Source organism: Ylistrum balloti, unplaced genomic scaffold (assembly GCF_031769215.1).
Source record: "Ylistrum balloti isolate Yb309-2 unplaced genomic scaffold, AGI_CSIRO_Ybal_v1 Utg371836, whole genome shotgun sequence".
In the NCBI taxonomy this organism is placed as follows: Eukaryota; Metazoa; Mollusca; class Bivalvia; order Pectinida; family Pectinidae; genus Ylistrum; species Ylistrum balloti.
This window is the reverse complement of record NW_026782911.1, coordinates 5151-31444: the sequence shown is the minus strand read 5'-3', so window position 1 is coordinate 31444 and position 26294 is coordinate 5151. Positions and strand designations below refer to the sequence as shown.

Below are 26294 nucleotides of genomic sequence, written 5' to 3'. Positions count from 1 at the left end.
AAAAACAAAAAAACGCTATCACTAGTCTAACCACAAACTTAAGATCAACCTGGCAAAAGCACAAGAAACACCATTATGAAGGATGATGTCATGATAAGATTTTTCACATATGAAACAAAAATAAGATATGACACTGATTTCCTTAATGTCATTTTTAAACTAATATGCATTTTTGTGTCTAATTCTCTTTTTCTTATACTATACTGCTCTGTTAGGAAACTGACGTCACCCCAGACTCTTCTAAACCAGTGGCTTTTCTCAATCACTAACTGCAATATAATTATCAGGGACAAAAACACTGACTTGTATAATTAGCTTAATGATTGAAATTTCCTCTTTAATCTCGCTATTCCATTTTACATTAATTTGGTCAGCATTTTCTGTCTTTCTTTATCCCAATATCACTACATCTACCAGAAAAAATAGGTTTGGGTGTAAAATTGTGATTTTCATTAAAATGCGTTTTCATAAGTTTGTGCTAAAAGAGTGATATTATCAAAACGTTTTAATGATGTTACTGCTTGCGTAGTGACTTAGCGTTTGAAATCCAAACACGAACAGTATTCAGACGAAAATGTTGAATTTGTGTTTTTCAGCAATCGATATGTCGACGGTGTATAGCAACGAAGGACAAAAATTATATGAATTCATGTGTAAAAACTATACCAGTCTGTCTATTGTTTGACACAGACTGATCAGCATTGTGTACTTAGTTTTATCCCTCCTCACTGATTGCATGTTCGGTATTCTGCATTATTGAGAACCCATCTTATTTATCATACAGTCGACTTTTCTTTACATAAACGTTTATTATTTAATTGTTAACGTTATACCTGTGTCCTTGTCCAAATTACTTCACTACAGGTCAACTACTCTCAATGATCTTCTAGTTAGTTTGTTTCAAAGTCCACCAAAGTTTTCTAGTACCAAACACCATATCACGACATGTTTAATAAAAACTTACATTTGTTCTTGTATTTTGTATCCCAACCACATTCAATACTGCATATTTCCACTTAAATTTTTGGATTCATCTGACCTTATTTCATCAATTCTATGAATCAGTTTCGTGACGTTAAAAACACCGTTTATTCTTCCAGGTCTCATGTTAAAACAGTCTGTTATTTAAACCCCCAGTAGATGCACAAGACAAGCATATTATCCCCATTTGAATTTTGTAGCTTAAAGTGATTAAATATTGAAATATAACAAAAATCAACGAAGACCAATTTCGGAAAATTTCTGTACGAAACTACCCCTCATCTTCCATAGGCCATTACAACCGGAAGTTGATTGCACTTCACAGTGCTGTCGATCAATGTGTCATCAAACATCAGACGTCATCAAACAAGAACAATCACAACATAACAAAATTATCTAACTTAAAATATTTTACTGCATACATGAATTTGAAACAATATGTTGCACAACATTATTCACACGTATAAATCCATAATATTATAACATTGAAAATACAGCAAAGACAGGACCTCAGATAAGTTTCAATAATGATGAGATAGATAATAGAATTCTTTTCATTTCACTGAGTCTCTGTGAAGTTGAAAAACAATGAAAATAATTCATTTGATTGAAGTTGAATATAATTTCTATAAAAAAAAGTAATCTATGAATTCTGCTTGTCCTGTGCAGCCTTTAGTTGGTCGGAGTTTTCTAAAATTCTCCGTTTGGCAGATATGTTTTTTATCTTATACACACACTCGTACAGTGCGTCATAAAGATCTTTCCAACGTTTCTCCTCGTCCATGTCTGGATTTACGTGATTTGATCCGAATGCAAAACCAATTTTATGGGTAGGGTCTGCAATGGCCATCTGACCTCCAAATCCTGCATGTCCAAAGGACATCTGAGGCTAGAAACGGAAGAAAATGGTATTGAATGAAACTAATGGGTTTTTTGTGCATTCTTTTTGGTGTAAACTTAATTTTTGGAATTTAACGATATTTTTGATAACTTAAATATAAAGATAAAGAAAATAAAATGATTCACATTTTAAACGTCTTGTAGGTGTTTGAATTTTAAACGGCTTTGTCGAATCAAATTTTCAAGTGATCATGGGGATTTCCTTTAAGCCGTTCAATAGTTTGATAAGTTTCTGCATAAAACGGGCGTACGTACCGGCTGATCATCGTCCACTGCAGCAAATACCATGGTCCCAAGGCTAAAGAGTGTCTCTATACCATACACTAGGTCTTTCCCAGTGGTCCTGGGTACCTGCTGCCGTTTAATTGCCTCTTCTGACAACAACCTTTTACCGTTGTGAACCCCGCCATTAGCCAAAATGCTGTGGAATTTAGCCAGGGAAGCGGCGGTGCCATGTCCCATGGATGACCCCACGGGGACTTCTCTTATATAAGGACTGTTAACAAACTGAATTTATAGAAATTTTCATCAGAGTTACCGTTGTTTTTAAACGCCCTTTTTCAAATAAAGAGAAACAAAGACGTTCTGAAGAAATATGAAAATGATATCGACATCAGTATAGAGAACAAAAAACAATGGGAAAGATGGCCTCCGTTAATTGTTTTCGTTGGTAACGATTTTTTTTAATGCATTTCCTGTCGAATTACTTGTTTATATAGATAAATATATATTCAATGTTTATGATATGCACTGATGATACCGTGTAATTACTTGTAAACCCTGAAGGCTTACATTCTATGCTTAACTCACACTAACATTTCCTTCAGTATTTCTTATTTCAGAATATTTTATTGTCTTGATGTTGGTGACAAATGGAATTGGGAAACAGGCAGAGCCTATGAAAGCCCGCTCCATACAAATTAAACAAGTAAACAGACATATCAATCAAAATTTAAGATATTAAATAATAATGATAGCATTCCAGGAAAAGAATTTAGAATACAGATTCAGTTGAATAATTATCTAACAGAAATGTCAGGCAAGCATTACCATAATTTAAATTATAGTGTGAAAGAATAGTAAGATTAGATAGGTAATATAATTATTTATAACAAGATGGAGTCAAAGTTTGTCAATTGATCAGGGCACAGGCTGCAGTACACGGAAACTTTGAAGCATTGTAAACATAACAAACTTAGCCATGCTTGGTAATGGCACAACCACAAGTAAACTGTATTAGGAATAGTAGCCATGTATATGCTTTAGAACAGTACACAAGGAATACTTTTTCAATCATCATTGTTTTACAAGAACAGAAGCATGCTTCAGATCAAGGTAGAATAGCATAATGTTTTAAAAACAATTCTAAAAGTTACAAACGTGATATATTTAAACTCAATGCATTGTTTTTGATGTGTAACCCCTGTATTTTCCGCTATCGGAAGTATGAAGCTCCCACGGGGCTCCAGGTGTGAGAAGGGTGTATGAAAAGATCCTGGGTATTTTTTAACACACTTTGGTTTGTCGTGACTTTGAGAAATTATACACCAACAGAAAACAAAAGATTAAGAAGTTTTGGATTCAGAAATTGTATGATATAAACATTTTATCATTTATTTTCACAAATTTATCTGGCAAAACTAGGCAAATGTTGAAGTTGTTAGAATATATAGCAAATTAATACTTCAGGAGAATATTTGGAACTGCATAAAACATATCATATATTATCATTTTAACTTAAATTATCAATTAAAAAAAAATACATTTCTCGGTCCAAAGTTTCATCACTAACTTTAGTTAAAAAATATATTGTGGCACAAACAGAAAAAAAGAAAGAATGGGCAGATTGTGTAAAATGTGCCATGAAGGATAAGTTGAAGATTCACTTCATACTTGGATGTCCCTTGAACCGGACACTTATATACTGTCAAACCTCGTTATCTCGAACTCCAATCATTTCGTAGATCCCTGCCTAACCTTACTCAAAATATTCGAGCTCACTTGAACCGAATAATTGGTTCCCATTGTCCTACCGAGTTCGATATAACGGAGTTCGACGGTTTGCGTTTGGGAAATCAATACAGTGGTATCTTGTTCATAATTTGAAAGAAATACCTTTGCGAAATTATTTTCATAACGAAATGGAAATGTGTATGGTTCTCAAGTGGATAACCAGTTGGCGAATTGTTCGTTTCTCCTAACATTTGTATTTTCGAAAAAAAATTTTTTTGTTTATTTCACCGGCATTCGGAAACCAAAAAATTGAAACTTAATTTGGCATTGAGTACACCTTATTCAGTGTGTTTAACAAGATATTTACCATGCCATCCGGGACGGTATTGTTGACAATCTCAGTTATATCCGGGCGGTCGGCTACCATTTTCTTCATCACTTCCTCTACATTGCTAGATCCCATCAAGGCCATCCGAGGGGCTCTGTAGAAGAGTTCCTTAGGAAGCCCAATATAAAATTCGATATCTGAAAAAGTCATGGTTATTGTTATGATTTAGGATTCGATGTAAAAATTACATTGTCATATCTCAGTATTTGTTACCAGAGAAAATTCAGTTCACTACCGCTGTCTTGAATGTAAAGAGTCACTTTCGACATCGTATCACTATCTTGATGATAATGTTAAATAAGAAAATAACTTATTGGAACACGAATTGAAACGGCGTCAGAAACTGAAAAAGACCCATGTATTTCGATACAAGTAAAAATGGTATGAATTTCACTTGTTCAAGAGAAATGTACATAAATAGGTTTTAGTTTACTTGATAATTCAAATAATACATAGAAAATTAATGTTAAAACATTATCTTACTAGTTTTTTTAATATCATCGAGAGTTAATTTTCTAAAAATAAAAACGCTATAGGAACCAACCGAACGGCTTGGCCATCTCATCGTTGAAGTATTGAGAGAGACTTCGTCCCTCTGGATCTACCCTCCTCACAATTTGATCTAAATATAGGGCGAAGGTCAAAGGGTGGTAGCCATGTCTGGTGCCTGGTGAAATAATTATAAACAGAAGTATTTGATACTACAATACGAAGAATTGTCATTATGGATTTACTCCATTGAGAAATAAACAAATTCCAGTACTTAACTTTCCTTCAGGTGATGGTTTTTTGTAAGGTTAGCTTTTAGACCTATCCGATAAAGGCGTCAGAATATGTGTAACAGGAACAAAATTAAATTTCACATATCATTGTTATTGCTTTTCTGAATAGTATGATTCAATAGTAATATGCTTTGCTATACGGGAAAAAGACAAATGAAAATGCAAATCTGCACACTGACCAAAATTTTAAAAAGGACGTAAACCCTTTATTTGAAATGTTCCAGTATTTAAAGCTTGGATAGAGAAATTTTCGAGGATATTTTCTGCTTAAAAAGAGGGTTTACGTGTTTTATTTTTTCACCGGAATGGCCAATTTTCACAAGATCGAGAAACAAGCTGTATGATTTGGGGATTTTTTTTGTTCTAAAAATCATGAAAAGTGGTCCATCAAGTCGAAATTTACGATTTTGAAATCTGTGATTTATGCAGAAAATTAATTGAAATTTATCTTAATATTTCAGAGTCATACTCAAGGGAAAAGATGAAATTGTTGAAACTGTTAAACAAATTACGCTGTAAAAATATAATTTACAAGCGGAATTTCTTCATTCTTCTGTTGTCATATGGAAAATCTCTTTCAGCATGTAAGCAAGGTATATAAAATTACAAAAATCCAGGATATCAGGTTTGAATTTATTTTTACATCAAATTATGTCCTACGTCTGGTCAAACATTAGAGAGGACTACATACTTAATGGACATATCTGTGGTGACACATATCGATAGTGTGAGAAATATAACATTTAATTTCAAGGACTATTTGCAATATTTCCTTTTAATCTTTTGTCTTTATTTAATTGTTTTACATTTACCCTGTATCTATTATTCCTTGTTTATAACTTGATCATTACATATGTAGTTGCTTTTTTGAAATTGTACTTAATCATAATTCTGCACATGTGATTAAGACACATTTCAATGATAAAGATAAATAAACATAATTACCTTGACGGAGTGATCATCATTTTTGTTTTAGATATTGTAAATGTGGGTAAGACAAAAACACAAAAAACTTTTCAAAATATCAGAAATCCGAAATCTTTAAGAATGAGATCAACATCAATTTTGAAGAATATATTTTTGTATACATAATCATTCGTATTAATAACTTATGTACCTGGTTCCCATAGAGGCTTCTGTTTGGCTAAAACTTCTGAACATTGTTTGGGGTCATCAAGAATAATTCTGAAAGAAAACGGTTCTTCGTTCCCGCTAAGACCAGCCTATATAGAATTGATGCATATACATGGAATTATAAAATGATATAAAATGGAAAATTGTAAAATGAAAAAAAGTTTCAAATACCTCAAAATTTGTGTGTATGTTACGTCTTCGAGAACCTGTACAGTTATTCTGTTCAATATTTTGACTAAATTATGAAGTTAACATAAAATTAGGTTGGATGACTTTTATCGTCCGATAACCTTAAAACACGATTATATTAATTTGATGTATTTTAGTACTAACGGCCCATGATTTGTCAAATTTCAAATCAGATGAACGTCAATGATTGCTTTGCTTCCTATGAAATAACACCCCTACCTTGTTGGAGATGTAAGTTTCCAGAGTGATGTTCTCTTTGCCATTCTGTCCAAACTCTGGCCAATATGTGGATATTTTTTCACCATAGTCTAAAAGCCCTCTACAAGACATATAAAAAAGGATAAGATGTAGACAAAGAGGTAGAATATACCAAATTGTGTTAAGTTCAGCTTGGTAGTTGAAAACATTGTTTATGATATGATAATACGATGTTCACTTGTGTGAAGTACTGGAGAATGACGGCATCGCCTCAAACAAAGCATAGCATGACGGCGAGTCATTACAGGGATGATGAAAATATATACTATAACAAAGAAGTTCCATTTACATCTAAACTTGGCCTTTAACTAAGACTCTACTAAACAAAGACCAAGACACTATCTCTCTCCACTGTATAACGTGTTAACTAAGAATGGCTTCACCATGCCTCACGATTCTTGACTAGTGTCCGCTCTACATGGCTCCTTACGTTTCGGATTTACAACGGGAATTAATGATTTCAAAGATATGACTTTTAAATTACACTTGCCTTCCTAACGAGATCAATTATCGTCTTGTAAAATGTACTTTGTTTATGCACATTTATCGGGAAAACAAAAACTCAAATTTCATAAAATTAGGGCAAAATATGATTTAAAGAACACTTTACACGAGGACTCCTAAAAAAGTACCAGGAGAATGAGACCAAGTATTCCGGAAGGGTAAACGTCTTCTGCATCATTGACGACACTCGCCATGTGAACATTGGTCACAAAAAGTAATTTTAAAGGTAATGTCATATTTTCGAATGAGAACAAGGGGTACAATAACGGAACCAACACGAAACTAACGATCAGCAAAGTACTCCAGCTTCATATCGCACCATGGAGCCAAATATTTTTCAATAAGTTTAGTAAGAGGTAAAGTTTTTAAATCGTCTCTGTATTATACATGATAAAGAAGCAGATTATACAAAAAATCATTTGTTGGAAGAGGATACGTGCTAATAGAGTTTGTACACGTCCAGAACACTGGTTATATAAATATAAATTTCAATGTATTGAAAGATTTCCAATTCAGAGATATAACATTATATACAAGGACGAAGGGAAAGAAAAATCGATTGAATTTTATAATGGACTCGGTTTTAGCAACGTTGTTATGTTGTGTATGATCCGGATTACATTACAATATTTACAATGATAACAACAAGGTTTTAGCCTTGTGAGATATATATTACCTGTCTACAAGGTGAGCTATCACAAGGGCTGAAGGACTTTTTGTAGAGGAAAAAAAACACGGCATGGTGTCCTCTCTCCATTTCATTCCAGCCTCCATCTCCACCCAGCCTCCCCATAGGTTAACGACCAACTCTCCTTCATAGTAAACCGCTACGGAACTGCCTTTATCAGAACCATTCTCCAAATTGGCCCTGTGAACAGCAAAACATAACTTTTGTTCTTTTTTTCTATATATATAATTTTAAATGAAATATTTCTCTTTACTTTTAATCATGCCGTTATCAACTGGAGGTTATCTAATTATATGAAATTGAAGATCATGAACTCAATTTGTCAAAACCTGTTAATCACACGTTTTCAAACGATCCCGACAAAATGGATGAACTATCTAAACATTGTGTCATTTTAAAATAGTTCGAAGACGTGAGGCTAAATCTGCTTGGTTCATGTTAACACTAAGATCATTTATGACCTACAGAACGTATTCTCAATCTTAAAAGTAGTGTGCAAAATTGTAATCGAATTATATCCATCAAAGTTACACATTCACTGTCTCGTCCATTGTGAGTCATCAAACGATTTACCTGAACACATCTCTGACTTTTTCAAATCCATCTTTGACGAATCCGTCGACGTAAGGTGCTTCTGGTGTTTCTTTCACGTCAGCCATCGTGCAGTCGTCGGTAGGTATGACCTTACCCAGCTATGGACTTCAGTATATCAGCGTAATTGTTATCATACACACGTACCTGAGTATCTGTTTAGTCACCTTTGAATAAACATGTATGTACGGTTTACTCTCATAGATAAAATTAGACATGGCGCGTTACGTCTAAAGCTTCGGTTAACTAGTATTAAGACGTGTACATTACTTAATAACGATAAATTTTACTCTAATTTGAATTTGTCTTTAAATGTTTTGTTTAAACGAATATTAAAGAAAGCTTTAAAAAAGATTAACCTATTTTATCATGTTCACATTACGTCATAGGTATCCGCTATAGTCATAATCATATACCGGTAACTTCATATGTGCCTGCTATAATCATTATCACATTACCTCGGTGGGTTATCGATTTGCCCACTTTTCAGCAAACAATAGAAAGTGTTGGTTTTTACCTGAGTTCATTTACCTGCGATTCTACCTGTGTTACTTATATACCTTATAACGTTACTGTAACACTAAAACAGACAAAATTATTAATTTGATGAAATTTATTTCAAAATGTCACCTTACATACAGAACTTTCAGCGTAGTTTACATTTATTTTATTAAGCACTAACATGTTACATACTTGATATTATTTAGCAAAATACATACCATAAAATGTTATTCAGCACAATACATTCTTATATAGAAATTTTACATATATTTAAGGTATCAACATACATTTACTTTTATCATATACATGTAATTGTAAAATGATGAAATTGCATGGCGTTGAATCAGTTGAACTTCATTGGCAGCTTGGTTTTCCTGGAAAACTGATAATGTTGAATATGTTGGGGTGCGAGTGATGGACATTTCGCTTCAGTTTCCCATGTCAAGCTTCCAAGTTGTTGGTGGTGCGTGGTCCCTCGATCTCGTAGTGGTTCCAGGTTTGGCGGTCTCCTTCAATCCATTGAGTGACGACGTAGTCGATGAATGGCGTAGTGTTTACGGGTAAGTCCACATTCTCCAGTTCTTCCAGTGATTTGAACCACACATTGTCCACTCTCTCCAGGGGTATCAGAGGCAGTACAGCTGCGAGGCAAACAAGGCTGATATCATCATTCTCTCTGTAAAGTTGCTGGAGCCCGGTCTGTTTGGCTTTCCTCCAGATGCACTGTGCAAAATGGAAGAAACGGCCCCCGATGGTCACTCCAGGAAAAACGTGGCATAAAGCGTTGTGGGTGGCTGTCTCGCCGAAGGCTGTTATTGGACGGAGAGGTGGGAGGTGGAAGTTGACCATCGTAGTTTTCAGAAGGGTCAGGAATCGGGTATACACCTGTTGAGTCTTCCTGAATAGTAAAGTGTAGAGGAGTGGGTACATCTTCCCGTCAATCGGTCCGTGGATTGTGTAGATTTGGTAGAAGAGCTTAGGACAAGTGAAGAAAGTTCCATCGCATTGGTTGTCTCGAAGGTGGTAGTAGTGGGCAATGGTGATTTGAAAAAAATATCTGGCTTAGCTTGGAAGGTTGGCACAACATCAACTTGGAGAGATTAAAGTGAACTGATACAAGTAAAGACTGTTCACTTAATGATACACGTACCAATAGTGATCATAATATTAAATGGCATACTTATCACCTGTAGTCATCAGTACATGTAATTATGATGGCTTACATCACTTCTCATTAATGATATAAATAGCTTACATCACTTCTCGACGTTTGTACCCATAGCTTGGGTAATAATGGCCGTAATAATAATGTGCTTTAAGTGTACCCTGAGAGGTCAGCTATGTTGACCTTGAAAAATAGTTCTGCACATAAAATACACTATGCCGAAAACGCGAATGCCGTGGAATGTTCCGTTACTGAGAAATTGCGACTTTTCTGAAAAACACACCTTTGGCTGAGAGGCGTTGACCTCGTTTTCGGGCACCCAAACCTGTGACGTCATAAGTTCAACGCTTTTGTTGATGCAGCCATATTGTCTTTACTGTGCTACATGTGATTGTGATCTATTTTGGGATTTTCCGTGGTAATTTCTTTGTTTATTTACGTGAAAGTACTTCACATCTTCGCAATATCTAAGGTAGTGAACGAGGGGTCGGTGAATTAGCGCTTAAATCCGCTAAAATGGCTTCCTATCGAGGAGGGAAGCGGTGTGTATGGTTGTCCTAACACTAACACGGATGGGGTGTCGATGCATGACGTCGATAAATAAAACTGATTGTTGATTAAATAAAAGTATATTTGTTAGGTTGATATTTTGTTATTAATTCTACAACTAAACATTTTAAATTGATAGGCTAGCCTATGACTTAGGCGGTCATAGGAATATTATTCCTTCGTAATCGTGAACGCCTAATACTCGGAGAAGGCCTAGTCGTGAATGGGTCACGGGAATGTTCACCCCGAGAATTTTCATACTACTATTATATAGTATAGAATAGAATTATTAGAATTTATAGAATAGGTTATGTGTGTATGTTGTTTGTATAAGGTGTATTTGGTTTTTAGATCTTCCAGCAGACGATGTTGTTTAGTTATTAATTTTGCGATCGTAAAAATAACAATAAGATCACCAATCTTGATTTGAAAACACAGTTCACAGTGTAGAGATGTCATCTAAACTCATAATCACACCTGTGCCAGGTTAGGTAATTAGCACCTCTGTGGCTGGAAAAAACAATTGTGACACCTGTGAGGCGACACGCCTCTCGGCTAACAACAGACGCGTACCAGTGCTAGGGTAAAAACCAGTCAAATAATTGTTTAAACTTCTAAAACATCAAATTTTTATTATTAACACAGCGGAGGGTGTTATAATTGGTTGTTGACACCCTATCTATATATATCCATAGTGCTACGAAAATTCCCTGGAAAGAAAATTCCCCTCGGACGAAACTTCTTCGGTAAGAAAATTCCCGACACCTCGTGAATGTATGCATAGTCTTGCACAAACGCGATTTCCCGACGTCAGAAATTGTTGATCGAGACTTGAAGATAGTAAAATTAGTCCAAAACCACACCCAATTTTATTTTGTTTCTTTGAAACGACGATTCACTGTTCGACTACTTTCACGACCCAGTGAAGTACGTGCCAATCTATGTTGCCCAAGCGATCGTCACTTTTCGAAGGGTCATTTTCCTCCTCACTGGATACATCGTCTTGTAATTCCTGTTCAAGTCGGTAGGGCTGGATTCCGTCTTCAGACATATCATTCACACCATAATCAGACTCCTCAAAACTCATGCTCAAATCGCTATCAGTTGCGGTGTCATTGTCACTGTCAGTCATGTTGACTGCCATTTCTGTTGAACTTATGACGTCACGAGTAGAAGAGCCTCGATTCCGCGGAAATGACGATTCGGCTGATTAGGTCTGGGCGGACAGGTGAAAATCGACAACTTTGAGCTTTAATAACTCGACACTGGGGCGACGGATTTTGACGGGGTTTTCATTATTATTATTTTTACGGCATTCTTAACATTATATCTAAATATAAAATTACTCTCAGGGTACACTTTAAGCTTTCTTTATGATAAATGATATTCATACATATTTTAGAGGAGATGAAAACAGTAATTACGTAAAATTGGAATAAGTAACATTTCTGTATACTGTGTTTTGATACATCATTGCAGGGTGTTATACATATAATAATATATGTAACTCAGTTTTTCTTTGCTAACATTAGTATAGAACACGGGTAACCACAGGTAAAAAAAACACAGGTAAATACAGATGGGATAGTATGAAACAGACTATAATCCTTCTAACAACATTTCTCAATTTTTTGGTTTTATGAAAAGTGTGCAAATCGAGGTACAGCCATTACTTCACACGGTTCTGCTATAGTCATTATTTCATACTGTTCAATTATAGTCATTATCATATAACGTCATATGTGTCTGTTATAGTCATTATCACATTACTTCATATGTGTCTGTTATAGTCATTATCACATTACTTCATATGTGTCTGTTATAGTCATTATCACATTACTTCATATGTGTCTGCTATAGTTATTATCAGATTACTTCATACGGTTCAGTTATAGTCATTATCACATTACGTCATAGGTGTCTGCTATAGTAATTATCCCTTTACTTCATACGTGTCCGCTATAGTCATTATGACATTACTTCATACGTGTCCGCTATAGTCATAATCACATTACGTCATATGTTATCAGTTTACAAAAATATTTTTTGTTTAAATTGATTTTTAACAAGGTGATGAACAACGGGAGGTCAAGGGTCACCAGGACCTAGTCGGTCGGTTGTTCTGGAGCTCCGGTGAAAAATTATCTTTTTGTATGTTTGCACGATATATTGGAACTTAATTTTCTGTCAACATCTAGTTAATATGCTTAACTAGTTGACTGATATATCGGTCTGTGATATTTTCTTCGGAAAATATACTTTTGGAGCAGGAACTTTTGAGAACATGGACTGAGTCTAGTCACTGACCACTACTCACCACTTACGTATACCTGGCCGTGTATGTGCACACCTATAGATGGACTATCTACAGCCTATATATTCTGGAGCTTAGTTTTTTGTTTACTGGATATTGTTTATCATGCCTCCCAAGACCCTGCGAGATCGAGCTCCCAGCAGCAGGACCAGTGGTATTGGTACTAAATCCACAGACGATCGACTAGACGAGATATATGAGATCCTCAGGAATCTTATTACTGAGGATGTGTTGGATAAAAAGTTAGAGAAACTCCGTTTGGACATTCAGCTAGAACACGCAGAACGTATTGAAGCTCTGGAGGAGAGGGTAAACACCCTGGAAACTGAAAATAACAACTTGAAAGTGACAATTTCTGAGCTAGAGAACGAGTTATTGACCAGTCAAGATCGACAGAGTGAGATGGCGGGAAAGTATAACGACCTGGAACAACAAGGCCGGAAGAATTCTGTTAGAATCGTTGGACTTCCAGACCCGGGAGTGAGGGAATCGGTAGAGGACTGTGTCCAAACGATCTTGGGATTTGTACGTGACACCTTGAAAGTACCACTTCAGGAGAGGGACATTGACATCGCACATAGATTGGGAAAGTACAATGGTACAAATCCTAGGAATGTGATAGTAAAGTTCACGCACCGGAGAAAGAAGCATGAAATTATCCGCGCCCGCAAGATCCTGAAAGGTTCCAAGTTTGTTATCTATGAAGACCTTACTTCCTTAAATCAACAGAGACTGAAGGAAGCGTTCCGTATGAACTGTGTCAAAAATTCGTATAGCACAGACGGGAAAATATATGTGATTTTGACTAATGGCAAGAAGCGCAGACTTTTACACGATACACCCTTGGAAGAAAGTTACTTGATGAACGATGCTAATTTTGTATCAAGGAGATAGAAGTTGGACAGTGCACAGTGATCGGTAAATGACTTAATGCCAGTGTGTCTGGCAACCGATCATCTTTGTGTTGTATACTAATGTGCTTTTTTCTGTGGTGTACATGTATATGTGTGTTGTGTGATCAATTCTTCTGTGTGAAAAGGATATATATCATTACTGGAATTCCATTTGTAAAAGGTAAGAATAACTACGTAGTATTTTTTGTGACTTTAGATTTTAAAGTATGATAATGAGATATACACATGTAACGTCATTCAAAGTGAGCATATAGCTTGTTATAAATAATATATTTGTAACTGTCGTAATTTAAGAAAGATTTTTTAAGCTCCGAAAATAAATGGTATGTATATGCTATATTTTGAGGATGTCGTAGGTAGTAGTAGTATTTAAGTCCGTGGTAGTCCATAATATCTTGCTAATAACCTATATTGAGTAGCCAGGTATTATATGGGATATTATATATAACTTACAGAAATGCATGTATGCTATAATATAATTGGTGAACGTGTAGTTGTTTTATATATACTTCCGGTCCGGGTGGTCTCGGGAGGTCCCCCGGTCTATTCCGGACAGTTCCGCGGGCCGGTTCATTCTCCGTGCATTAGTATCAACACTTCCTGTTTGTCATTTCCGGTATAGCGGCACAAATTGTCTGATTGTCCGAAGTTTTCACGGCCAATAGGTTGTGTGTAAGTGTTGAGTGGTGGTGTAGCTCCTTTCTTGACCTTGTAAGATGCTTTTATCACAACCTTTCCCCCCTCTTATCCCCATTTCTTCTCCCTTTGTCTTGTTTCCTATTTCCCAGCTGGAAGGCTGCTCTTACGCATTCATTCAATTTCTCAGTTATGGATGATATCTGTGTACTCTCGGTGAACTGTCAGGGTCTTGGTGATAAAATTAAGAGGAAGGATGTTTTCTCATACTTAAGAGACAAGAAATACCACATCTACTGTTTACAAGACACTCATTTTTCAACAGAACAAGAAAATTTAATTAGAAATGAATGGGGGTATCACAGTTTTTTCAGTTCTTTCTCATCAAATTCTCGTGGTGTAGCAATCTTACTCAATAATAATTTTGAAAGTAAAGTTTATAGAGAAAAACGTGATTTAGATGGAAATTTTTTAGGGATTGATATTGATATTGAGGGTAGTAGATTGACACTTATAACCATTTATGGGCCTAATCAGGATAATCCAATTTTTTATACTCAGATTTCGGAAACTATTGACAGCTTTGGAAATGAAAATATAATAGTCTGTGGCGATTTTAACCTCGTGATTAACCCTGAGCTTGATTATGATAACTCATATAGAAACATCAACAATGCATCTGCTAGGGAGAAGGTGTTAGAAATCAGTGAGACATACAATCTTATAGACATTTTTAGAGAACTTCATCCAGATATTAAGAGATATACTTGGCGAAGAAAAAATCCTATTAAGCAGGCCAGACTAGACTTTTTTCTCACTTCAGACAGTTTATTATCCAGTACAAGAAAATCTTTCATAGAACCAAGTTATAGATCTGACCATTCGGCTACAGTAATAGCGTTAAAATTAAATGAATTTAAAAGAGGAAGAGGTCTCTGGAAGTTTAATAACTCATTATTATTTGAACTAGATTATTTAGACATGGTTAAAAAATGTATAGATGACATAAAATTACAATATTGCCTACCTGTATATAATCTTAACTCTGTTTCGCTTTTACCTAATACAGAAATTCAATTCTTAATTAATGATCAATTGTTTTTGGAGACATTGTTAATGGAAATAAGAGGCAAGTCAATATCATATGCATCTCATAGAAAGAAACAACAGAACCTTGAAGAAGAAAACCTAAAGAAATCTATCGAAATTATGGAAGCTAATATAGACACTGACCAGGAAGAATTAGATGTTAAAAAAAGAGAACTTGAAGCAATACGGTCAAAAAAAATAAAGGGCAGTATTATTAGGTCAAGGGCCAAATGGGTGGAGGAAGGGGAGAAACCAACTTCGTATTTTTTAAATCTTGAAAACAGAAACTTTACTTCTAAAATTATTCCAAAAATTCAGAAAGATAATGGGGACATAATTACCAATCAAGATGATATTTTAAAAGAAGTTAAACTATTTTACGAAAACTTATACAAACATAAAGAAGTTACCCCAATTGATTTGGATCATCATCTCCATGACTGCAGTGTCCCTAAGTTAACTGATGCTGAGTCCAATAATTTAGAAGGTATTATAACATTTGAGGAGGCAGGAAAGGTATTGAAAGATATGAAAAACAATAAGAGTCCGGGTTCAGATGGCTTTACTTCAGAATTTTTTAAAACTTTTTGGAATTTCATAGGTATTTTTGTGATTCGTTCGATTAATTATAGTTTTTCAGTGGGCCTTCTCTCAATTACTCAGAGACAAGGTGTTATAACTTGCTTACCTAAGGGAGATAAGCCCCGTCATTTTTTAAAAAATTGGAGACCAATCTCTCTCTTGAACATTACATATAAAATAGCATCTGGAGTAATTTCATATAGGTTAAAATCAGTTTTAGGAAAACTTATTCATGAAGATCAGACGGGATTCTTATCTGGGCGTTATATTGGGGAAAACATCCGTACTATTTATGATGTAATGCGTTATGCAGAAGATTTGAATATTCCAGGAATGTTACTAATGGTCGACTTTGAAAAAGCTTTTGACTCAGTTTCTTGGGATTTTATTGATAATGTTCTTCGTTACTTTAACTTTGGAGTGGATATTAGGAAGTGGGTAAAAATTCTGCATACTAATGTTTATTCAGTGGTTAATCAGGGGGGTAACATTTCTAGACCAATTAACATTCAGCGTGGTTGTCGTCAAGGCGACCCAGTTGCCCCATATATTTTTATACTAAGTGTTGAAGTTCTAGCTGCAAGAATTAGAAATAATGAAAATATCCAGGGTATACAAATTAATAATGTGTCTATTTTAAATGTGCAATATGCTGATGATACAGGTCTGATTCTGGATGGAACTGAAAAATCACTAAAAGAATCTATTAATGAGCTGAATACTTTTGCTAAGATATCAGGGTTAAATATCAACACCAGTAAGACACAGGTTATTTGGATAGGAAGTAAGAAATATAGTGAGGAAGCTTTTCTTCCAGAGTTAAATCTAATTTGGGGTAAGAATAAGTTTACTTTTTTGGGAATTGATTTTTGTGTTAACCTTAGTGAAATTCCTGGAATGAATTACGATAAGAAACTTGTTAAATTAAAGGCTCTTATTAATGTGTGGGAAAGACGAAGGCTTACTCCTTTAGGTAGAATCAGTATAATAAAATCTTTATTAATTTCCCAGTTCAATTATTTATTTATTACCCTACCAAATCCTTCCAACAGTTTTCTTGGTAAATTGAGCTCTATTTTATTTGATTTCCTCTGGAATGGCAAACAACACAAGATAAAAAAAGACGTGGTCATTCAGAACTACATAGACGGGGGATTAAAAATGATAGATATTGTAGCTTTCATAGATTCTCTCAAACTTGGCTGGATCAGAAGAATATTTCACTCATCAGGGAAATGGAAAATATTATTGAATTCTATTATAGATGAGAAAAAAATGTTAAATTGTGGGATAGAATATGTTAATTCTTGTTGCCTAAATTGTAGAAATCCATTCTGGAAAGATGTATTTAAAAGTATGATTAAACTTACTAACTCGGAACTTTTTAGACAATGTTATATCACATCTGTCTTAAAAAGTCCTTTGTGGTATAATAAAGACATTCAGGTGGGGAATAAATGTGTTTTTTATCCAAGATGGTTTAATGCAGGTATACATACCATAAATGACCTTGTAAAGAATTATGAAGACATGACATTTTATTCTTTTAATGAGTTTGGTAATCTTTTCCCAACAATCAACGCCAACTATCTGCAGTACTTTGGTCTAATTACATCTATGAAGAAATTTCTACGGAAGAATACACTTCAGGTTGTACAGATTCAACAACCTTTCATACCACTTTTTTATGAAATATTTTTCAAAAGTAAAAAAGGTTCAAAGGATTTTTATATTTGTTTAATTAAACGACCACCAATACCAACTGGAATTCAAAAATGGGGGATAGAGTTTGATTTTGATGAACAGAAGAGGAAAAATATTCTAAGAATCCCATTTACTATCACTAAAAACTCAAAACTTCAGTGGTTCCAAGCAAGAATTATTCATCGTATATTGGTCACAAATTCTTTTCTTTTCAAAATTAATTTAAGTCCTAGTCCTTTGTGTAATTTGTGTAATATGGAAAGGGAGACAATTATACACTGTTTGTGGGAGTGTGTCGAGGTGCAGACACTGTTAGAGAGATTTGAATCGTTAATCAACCTTTTCTTTATTCCATTTTGGATGAACAAAGAAACTTATCTCTTTGGTATTCTTTCTCCTACGGCTAATGTAGTAGATAATGAAATTTTGATTATTATTAAACAATATATATACAAGACAAGATGTCTGCACAAAACTCTAAGTTTAAATGGTCTCATAAATACAATAAAAGATCACTTCCGAGTACAAAAATATATTGTTTCCTCTAAAAATTGTCACATAAAAAGGAATTTTGAAAACAACTGGAAAAAATGGAAACCTGTTTTGGACTTATAAATTATATCTTGAGCTACTTTCTCCATTGACCTTGACATCACCACAATTTCAACCATTATTTCATTTTCCTCATTTTGACCTATATATTAACTGTAAATGTTAAAATAGACAGTATCTGATAAAGCCCTCCAGCTTGTTTCTTTCTCTCTTCTCCCTCTTCAATCCATTGCCCCTTCTTTCCTTCCCCTCCGCCTCACCCTTTCCCATCTGTCATATGTAATGTGTGTATGATCTTGTGAGGATGTGTGTGTATATACGTGTGAGAGAGGGTGTGTGAGTGTGTGTGTGTGTACTCATCCCATAGAAGGTATGGGCTGGGCCAAATTCCGTAGCCACCTATATTTTCTGTTGGTTAATAGTCTGGATGTTTGATGATGATGATTATGATGATTGATGTTTGATGATGATGATGAGGATTGGTGCTTGTTTGATACATGTAATTCTTTGCGAATGATAATGATATGTTATGTACAATTTAGAGTGAAAATGATGTTAGGCCCTTAAATTGTATGGCGTGTCTGTGTATTGGTGTGTGAGGGCATGTGTGGCTTTGAAAGGCTGCAAGTGAAACATTTATGTTTTGAAAAATCTTTGAAAAATAAAAAATTATAAAAAAAAAAAATCCTAATTATGTTGCAAGATTTGACAACAAATGTAATCCTGATTTCTGGGTTTTCAAGGCAGAACTGAAAGTGAAAAGGGTCATTTATCAAGATAGGTATCAGGCCCCACTTGTATAAAATATCTCAATTGCAGATTTCCTCAAGCCCAGATTTTCCTCAGCTAATATCTCCTTGAAAATATCTTGTATGTATGAAAATTCCGCAAGGAATTTCATGACATCCTAGTCGATGCCTTCCTCCTGTTCCTTGAGAAAATTTTATACAAGCCGTTTTTGAGGAGATATCAGCTTAGGAAAATCTCGACTTGAGGAAATCTCAAGTTGAGATGTTTTATACAATCGGGGCCTGATTGTGTGAGAAGTATATTACCTTAACCCTAATTCGGCTCAAGTCATTGATAAATAAGCTGTACCTATTAGACTTCGATTTTAAGTTCAAACAAGTTTTAACAAGACAAAGCTATCCCTTGTACCACTTACCGTTTTTACCGTGAATGAGGTCGTCCACCAGTGGCATCGCCACATAGTCAAATATTTTTTTCTGTGATGCATACTCATCAAACACATACTGAAATGTGTACTGGTACTGGAAAATATCAAATAAAAGTGATATTCCAAAGACTAACAAAGACAATCTTACACAAAAGTTTTTTTTCTACTCTGTTACAGCAGCCTGTGTTTTATTGAATTGGGAAAATACAGTATGATTTTCAGAACAATGGCAAATACATTCTTGGTTTTATCTTCATGTTGACAACTTTGTTTCGATCGTAAAATAGGGCAAAGAAAAAACATTGCACACCAGAGTTAATTCAACAACATACTGTATTACAGGTTTTTGATACAAGATTGGAGAGTGATGTTCAGATCTGGTAAGTACTGGCAGTGGCAGTTTCATTCATGCGGAACAGTAAATGTGTAACATTAGTATTGCTTGTTATAAGTTTAATATGAACTGTGACTGGATTAAGATTTCCATTGTTCTATCGTGACATCAACAAAGAAATAGACATGGGTTAGAAATATTTTCAATTCTATTTAAGTCTATCAATCAAACACTCTCTTCAGAAAAGCTTACTGAAGAATCTAAGTTATGTGATAAACAGAATCATCATACTCTCACTTCCATTTCATGAGATTCTAAAGTGAAACTTATCACAACCTATCTTTTTCTTTTTACATATCTCCGTCAACCTCCACACACATAATTTTACCACACTAGAGGTAAAATAAAAAATAAATGATCTGAAGACTTGTTTATTTATATGTCTCAGACTGTCTGTGTAAAATGATGTAAATCCTGTATGTCTCAGACTGTCTGTGTAAAATGATGTAAATCCTGTATGTCTCAGACTGTCTGTGTAAAATGATGTAAATCCTGTATGTCTCAGACTGTGTAAACATGCGTCAATCCTGTATGTTTCAGACTGTGTAAACATGCATAAATCCTGTATGTTTCAGACTGTGTAAACATGCATAAATCCTGTATGTCTCATACTGTGTAAACATGCGTAAATCCTGTATGTCTTATACTGTGTAAACATGCGTAAATCCGGTACGTCTCAGACTGTGTAAACATGTGTAAATCCTGTATGTCTCAGACTGTCTGAGTATTCAAAGTTTAAGATGAAACATAGAAATTTGGGGGAGAATCAATACTGTTTATATATCTTACCTCCTTCACTTGCCCATTCCTTGTCACCCTTTCTGTGTTCTGAGAAAGGAAAATATTTACTATACTAGATATTTTTTATTATTTCAAATAACATATTGGTTTTGAACAGATTGAATGTTAACATCTAAAACTGTAACTGTAACAAAAACAAATTATTAAACTGTCAGATCAAAGCTGAAAGATTTGCCAGGAAATCTGATATCTGATAAAAAGAAAATGATGAACACTTCAGCTTAAATATTCTCTTTGAACAAATAAAAGTCTTTCAATTATATTTTTAAATTTATACCTTCTTTTCTTACTTATTTTTACTTACTGTGCAAACTAGTCAGTATCAAAACTATTATTTGGTTGTTAACTTTTTAAAATTATTTTAATGATCTGAGCAAATTTTGTAATCTATAAATACGAACCTGTGGAGGTAGAAGTTGGACAACTGCATTGTCGAGAGCTTTGATACAAGTAGGATCATCAGGATTGTCTAGGGGACGTATCCGACAGTATACCTACAGAAATCAAAATCATGTGAACAAAAAAATAATAGAAGCTCAGATGTGTTTAAATTTCTGGCTGTCAAACACTAAAACTCTGTCATTAGGATGTATATTGTGCTATATATTACATATTGAAGTTATACATGCAGTATTTTTTTCATTTCATTTGATTGTGAAAATACCTAGTGATAAATTATTGGTTGTTTGAACAAGTGCCATAAATGTTTTTTTATAGAAGACTTTTTTCGTACAAAATATCCTATTTTCACAAAATGGAAACTCATAAATCATCGGCTCAAAATTCACAGCTGTTTAACATCAACATTACCATTTCAAAAACATATTTGTTAATGTACATGCTTTCGAAAACAATTTGTTTACCTCGACTGGATCTGTTTGTGTTGCATTCTTCTTTTTTGGTGTTTTTCCTCGCCTAGGTTTAAACAGAAATGAAACGTGTATGTAAACAATAAATCAGTTCCTTAAATTCAAAACCAGTATTCTTTACGGTTCTCACATTAGCTTGTCAAGAATTCGAAACAATGGCAATCACCTGTCGGATTTGAATGGCGACGTATTGTTCAATTTGTGAAGAAGTAAGATCCCATGAAATCAAAATCGTACAACGACATCCAGGAAATACTGCATAATATCAAAACAAAACGGAAATCCGGATGAGTATTATGAGTAAGGAGTTTTTGTCCTTATGAAATCATATTGAAATGTAATCACAGAGAAATATTGACGAATCGGTAACGAATTTCAGTTACGATGGTTATATCCTACTTCTGCCATCATCTGTACTTGGTGATCATCAAAATAGACACCAGTGTCATAATGAGCGCGAATACGCAACAGCATAATAATCTCACGAGCGATCTCCCACAAATTCAAAACAGCTAAATGAAAAGATTTATATGAAGTTAGAATACTCACTGTGGTTTCATTTTATAAGATTCTACTGATTTCTTGTCATTATATGTGATAACTTTCTTGTTCACGGCCTAAATTCCTCCCTGTAAACACCACCTGGCTTGCGTTTCGAATTTACCTCTTTCCTGTGGGATCAACCAATGAATGATGCGGAGCGACGACTCTAGCGCCACAAGGGCGATAACTCGTTTACAAACCATGACTCGAATTATTTTTGTAATTGAATATATTTTTACATGCTAATAATGAACTTTTCCCGAAAATTAATTTTGCCATTCAACTTACGAATAATTAATGTTTTATTTTGTAGGCATATCTCAACTGAGTTGAAGTTGTTAAATAAAAATGATAAGAAAAAAAAAATGACATGATGTACACGATCTTCAAAGCTTGTGTGTCCTCCGCCCCTTGCATTTCTAATACTTTTCATTATATCATTAAAGCAAACAGATGTTTTTTTTTTCGTTCTGCAGGGTCGTATACGGCAAACCAGACACTTATTTGACCTTTACAAGCATTTGAAAGGTACCAAATTGCTAAATATTTCACATTTAAAACGAAACTATACTGTAGTCCGCGACTTTTTTACAAAGTTTTCTTCAAAACTGATATGGAATTTACACGCTTTATGATCAGTTCATTTATACATATTAACTAGAATGGCTGCCTAAAATGATTTTTCGTATTTGTTTTTTGTTTTGTTTTCATTTTTGTTTTTGAAATTTACTTTTTATTATTATTTTATTATACTATTACTATTTTCATAAGGTCTTGTTGTTTATTTTCCTGTATATATACATACAGTAAATTTCCTTTCAGTTGATCTTTCGTTCAAATTTCACATTGATCGGACTAGTTTGTGTCTGCAAGGCATTGACTTGTGTATATAAACCGATCTGGATGTGTTCCGATTCAGTGTTCACTTCTGGGCCACTGTAAGGCTAACTCCAGCGTTTCTGTGATTCAGTGATGTCGCCAGAAACGGAGGTGTTGGCAAGTTTCCTATACATATGTCTGTCATTGCAGGCGAGCGAATTTGAGGCGGTATTTGTGGATATCTTTAAGAAAATTACTAGTGTTTCACTGATCATTTTCATGAATACATTTTAAAGTATGAAAACATTTCAATTTATTTATGTATATGTTTGAATACAAACCATCGACGTAGCGTTGCTACCGAGATACGATTAGTACGGTACTCCGAAACTGAAGCGAAAAGGAGACCATTTGAAGTAGGCTATTTCTTTTCTCTTCCCACTCCTTTTCCATTTCCGTCCCAGCTGATTTCTCTCGAAGAATAACGTTTAGCAACCTTTTAAATTTCTTTACTTATAAGAAAAAAATGTAATTAATAATATTTGATTATATCCACGTCAATACATCGTGCGAGTCTGCTCTGTCAAGAGAATCACCTAAACTTTACACTGACAATTTCAATGTATAACGTAAGTTTTGCTTAAAGTTACGTTAAGTAATTATCTTGTTTAATATCATTTTACCTGTATACATTGTATTCTCGTCTTATTTGATCAATAATCTTTTTGATTTCCCTATCCTTCTGTGTTCTTTGGGAGCGAAACGTTGCCATAGCTAAGTTTACAAGGACGCATACGTCAAAACGAATATGGCGGAAATGACGTCATTTCAGCGTAAAAAAAATCACGTCAAATTCAAGAGCATCACAACTCTTTGTTCCTACAGGAAATTAGACAATATGTTTTATTGATTTTGATAGTCGGTGTCATATGGATACTGATTTGATTTGTTTTCTTTTGAAATAAGATAATATATATTTATTTGAATAGAAGTAGTTCAAAAGACCATCTCAGTCAAAAATGCACAGGATGTGATCGCGTATTCCATAAAATTTGACATGCAGAATTATAGAATAGGCTAACATTCGTGTAAAATCGTATTAAAACGCCCACGCCTTCCTACCTCCAGAAGTGTTTGAAACCTAAACTCGGTACTCAAATCTCGAAGTCACGCAAATGATGTTGGCTGTTTACCTCCAGTAAAAAAATGTGAAAGAGAATTTCTCAATATCCACACACAAACTCCGGTTTTAGGGAGCCAGACAGCCGAGACATCTATATCGTAAGTCACCTGATATTCAAGGGGCAATGGGTGTTAAGGTAAGATCCCTCGCGCACTCGTGCGAGACAAGATATATTGATAAAAGTTGGATCAAATAACTAAGCTTTTCACGTCCCTCCTCAATAGACGTTTATTGTCACGGAGCGAAAAAGAAGATGTTATTTCTGACGCTCAGTCTGGTTTTCGACCCGGAATCGGTATACGGAATGCAACATTTGTTCTAAATACCTTCATTACTAAAACTTTACAAAGTAGTAAAATAAACGACTGTATTGTGTTTATGTGGATTACAAAAGGCTTTCGATAGCATATCGCTTGATAAATTATGGTCCAAACTATGGAAGTCGGGTATTAGAGGTCGACTACTAAATGCAATAAGATCTATATATGATAATGTTAAATCTTGTGTAAAATTAAATGGTACTATATCTTCCATGTACGACCTCCGGATCGGATTATTAAAAGGGAAATCTTTATCTCCGATTTTATTTTCATTGTTCATCATTGATATGGTGTCCAAACTTATCATTTCAACTCGTCAGAGTTACCGATTACAGTTGCTAAACCTTTTGTATAATTTTGTTCGCGGACGACACGGTCTTGTTTTCTGAAGACGTAGTCGATCTGCAGAATATGCTTGTTCACTTGTTTTTGTACGCCCAAATTGAAAAAAAGTACATTTTATTGAAGAAAGTTCTTGGAGTTAAAAAAAATATGAATAATTCTATGGATTACTTAGAATTAAGGCGATTTCCTTTACAAAAAAACGTAAAATATCAATTAAAAAGTACTGGTTAAAGTTATTTAGTACTAATAATTGCATTTTGAGATCTTGTCACGAGAATCTTGTCGAATTGAATTCGAATTAACCCAATTGTAAAACCAATTTTGTTTACCAAGTGAAACAGGAACTATGTAGAACATGCTGTTATGATGTTTGTTTAATCTGTTCAGATTCAGTGAAAAATAGTTTGTGTTCTTATACACCCAACGTGTGAAAGATTTATTCAAGAGGTGAGAAACATTCTAGAAATTTTTTTCCAAATGTCGTTTTTATAGACACTTTGTTGATCATTACGATGTGCAGTTTTACCTCACTAAATCTCTCACTGATAAGTATAAAAGTGTCCCCAGTAAGTACCGGTTACCATCCCACACATTAAGTATAGGACAGATACAACGATATCTCCAGAGCCCAAAGGTATTGTCCTCTTTGTAATAGTAATGACATCGAGGATAAAACTCATTTCATGTTATTATGTCCAGTTTATTCAAAGTTCAGAATCAAATATATCAAACATATTACTTCCGTTGTCCGTCTGTCTCCAAATTAATACAACTGAAGTCCTGCAATATTGAGAAATCTTAGTAAATATTTGATTAAAGCTTCTTCTTGAATCAAATGGTATATTTTCTAGCTTAATGCTGCGAACGATCACTGTATATTTTCATTGGTACGTGTATGTTGATAATGTCGTAATGTCCTCCGCCATCTTGCTGTAGTGAAATGTAATATATGATAATCGTGTAATCCTGTATGCTATTCGCATTTGTTGCAAATAAATTAAAAGAATTAAACAAGTGTAGCTTTTTTAACGTTCTAACGTAAATTACAATGGTGACCAACCGGCAGTCTGCATTTTGATCCGGTTTGCACAACGTTATAACGACACTTGGGCAGATTCCCGCTCAGTCAACATCTTAAAAAACACATTACCTGTAGCTACCTGTATTTACCTGGACAAAATTAAGTATAGTCTATTTCAATACTTACAAGCATAATTCACCTCGGCAACTATAAGCTTGCTATTAGGAACTCGTAAAATAAAGGGAAAAGTACAAGGGAACAAAAAATGTTTGAATAGATATTTTTTTATAGACAGATATATTTACCATATATATATGAAGACATGAAGAGAACTAGTGGGTTGTCTAACAGAAACAATAGTTATAATTACATAATGTCAAGATTCTTCATTCTGTTGTTTCCACATAAACGTTTACAAGTTTTTTTCTCATAATAGTTTGTGAATGTC

The 26294-nt window shown here is 34.4% G+C and overlaps 2 protein-coding genes and 1 long non-coding RNA gene across 3 annotated transcripts; 1 reads left to right on the top strand and 2 right to left on the bottom strand.

The window, feature by feature from the left end:
* Positions 1–1624: 1624 nt before the first annotated feature.
* Positions 1625–8436, bottom strand: LOC132563724 (beta-lactamase domain-containing protein 2-like). Its single transcript, XM_060228476.1, has 8 exons — positions 8351–8436; positions 7766–7957; positions 6547–6646; positions 6122–6227; positions 4767–4889; positions 4202–4359; positions 2137–2388; positions 1625–1870 (listed from the first exon to the last, which is right to left on the bottom strand). The coding sequence occupies exons 1-8, from the start codon at positions 8434–8436 to the stop codon at positions 1625–1627; spliced, it is 1263 nt and encodes a 420-aa protein (XP_060084459.1).
* A 4566-nt stretch (positions 8437–13002) lies between these two features.
* Positions 13003–13805, top strand: LOC132563723 (uncharacterized). Its single transcript, XM_060228475.1, has one exon. The coding sequence runs from the start codon at positions 13003–13005 to the stop codon at positions 13789–13791; it is 789 nt and encodes a 262-aa protein (XP_060084458.1). The 3' UTR covers positions 13792–13805.
* Positions 13806–19557: 5752 nt separating this feature from the next.
* On the bottom strand, positions 19558–21236 carry LOC132563722 (uncharacterized). The gene is made up of 3 exons (XR_009554808.1): positions 21148–21236; positions 20735–20773; positions 19558–19645 (listed from the first exon to the last, which is right to left on the bottom strand). It is a non-coding gene; the product is annotated as an uncharacterized LOC132563722 (long non-coding RNA).
* Between the last annotated feature and the right edge of the window lie 5058 nt (positions 21237–26294).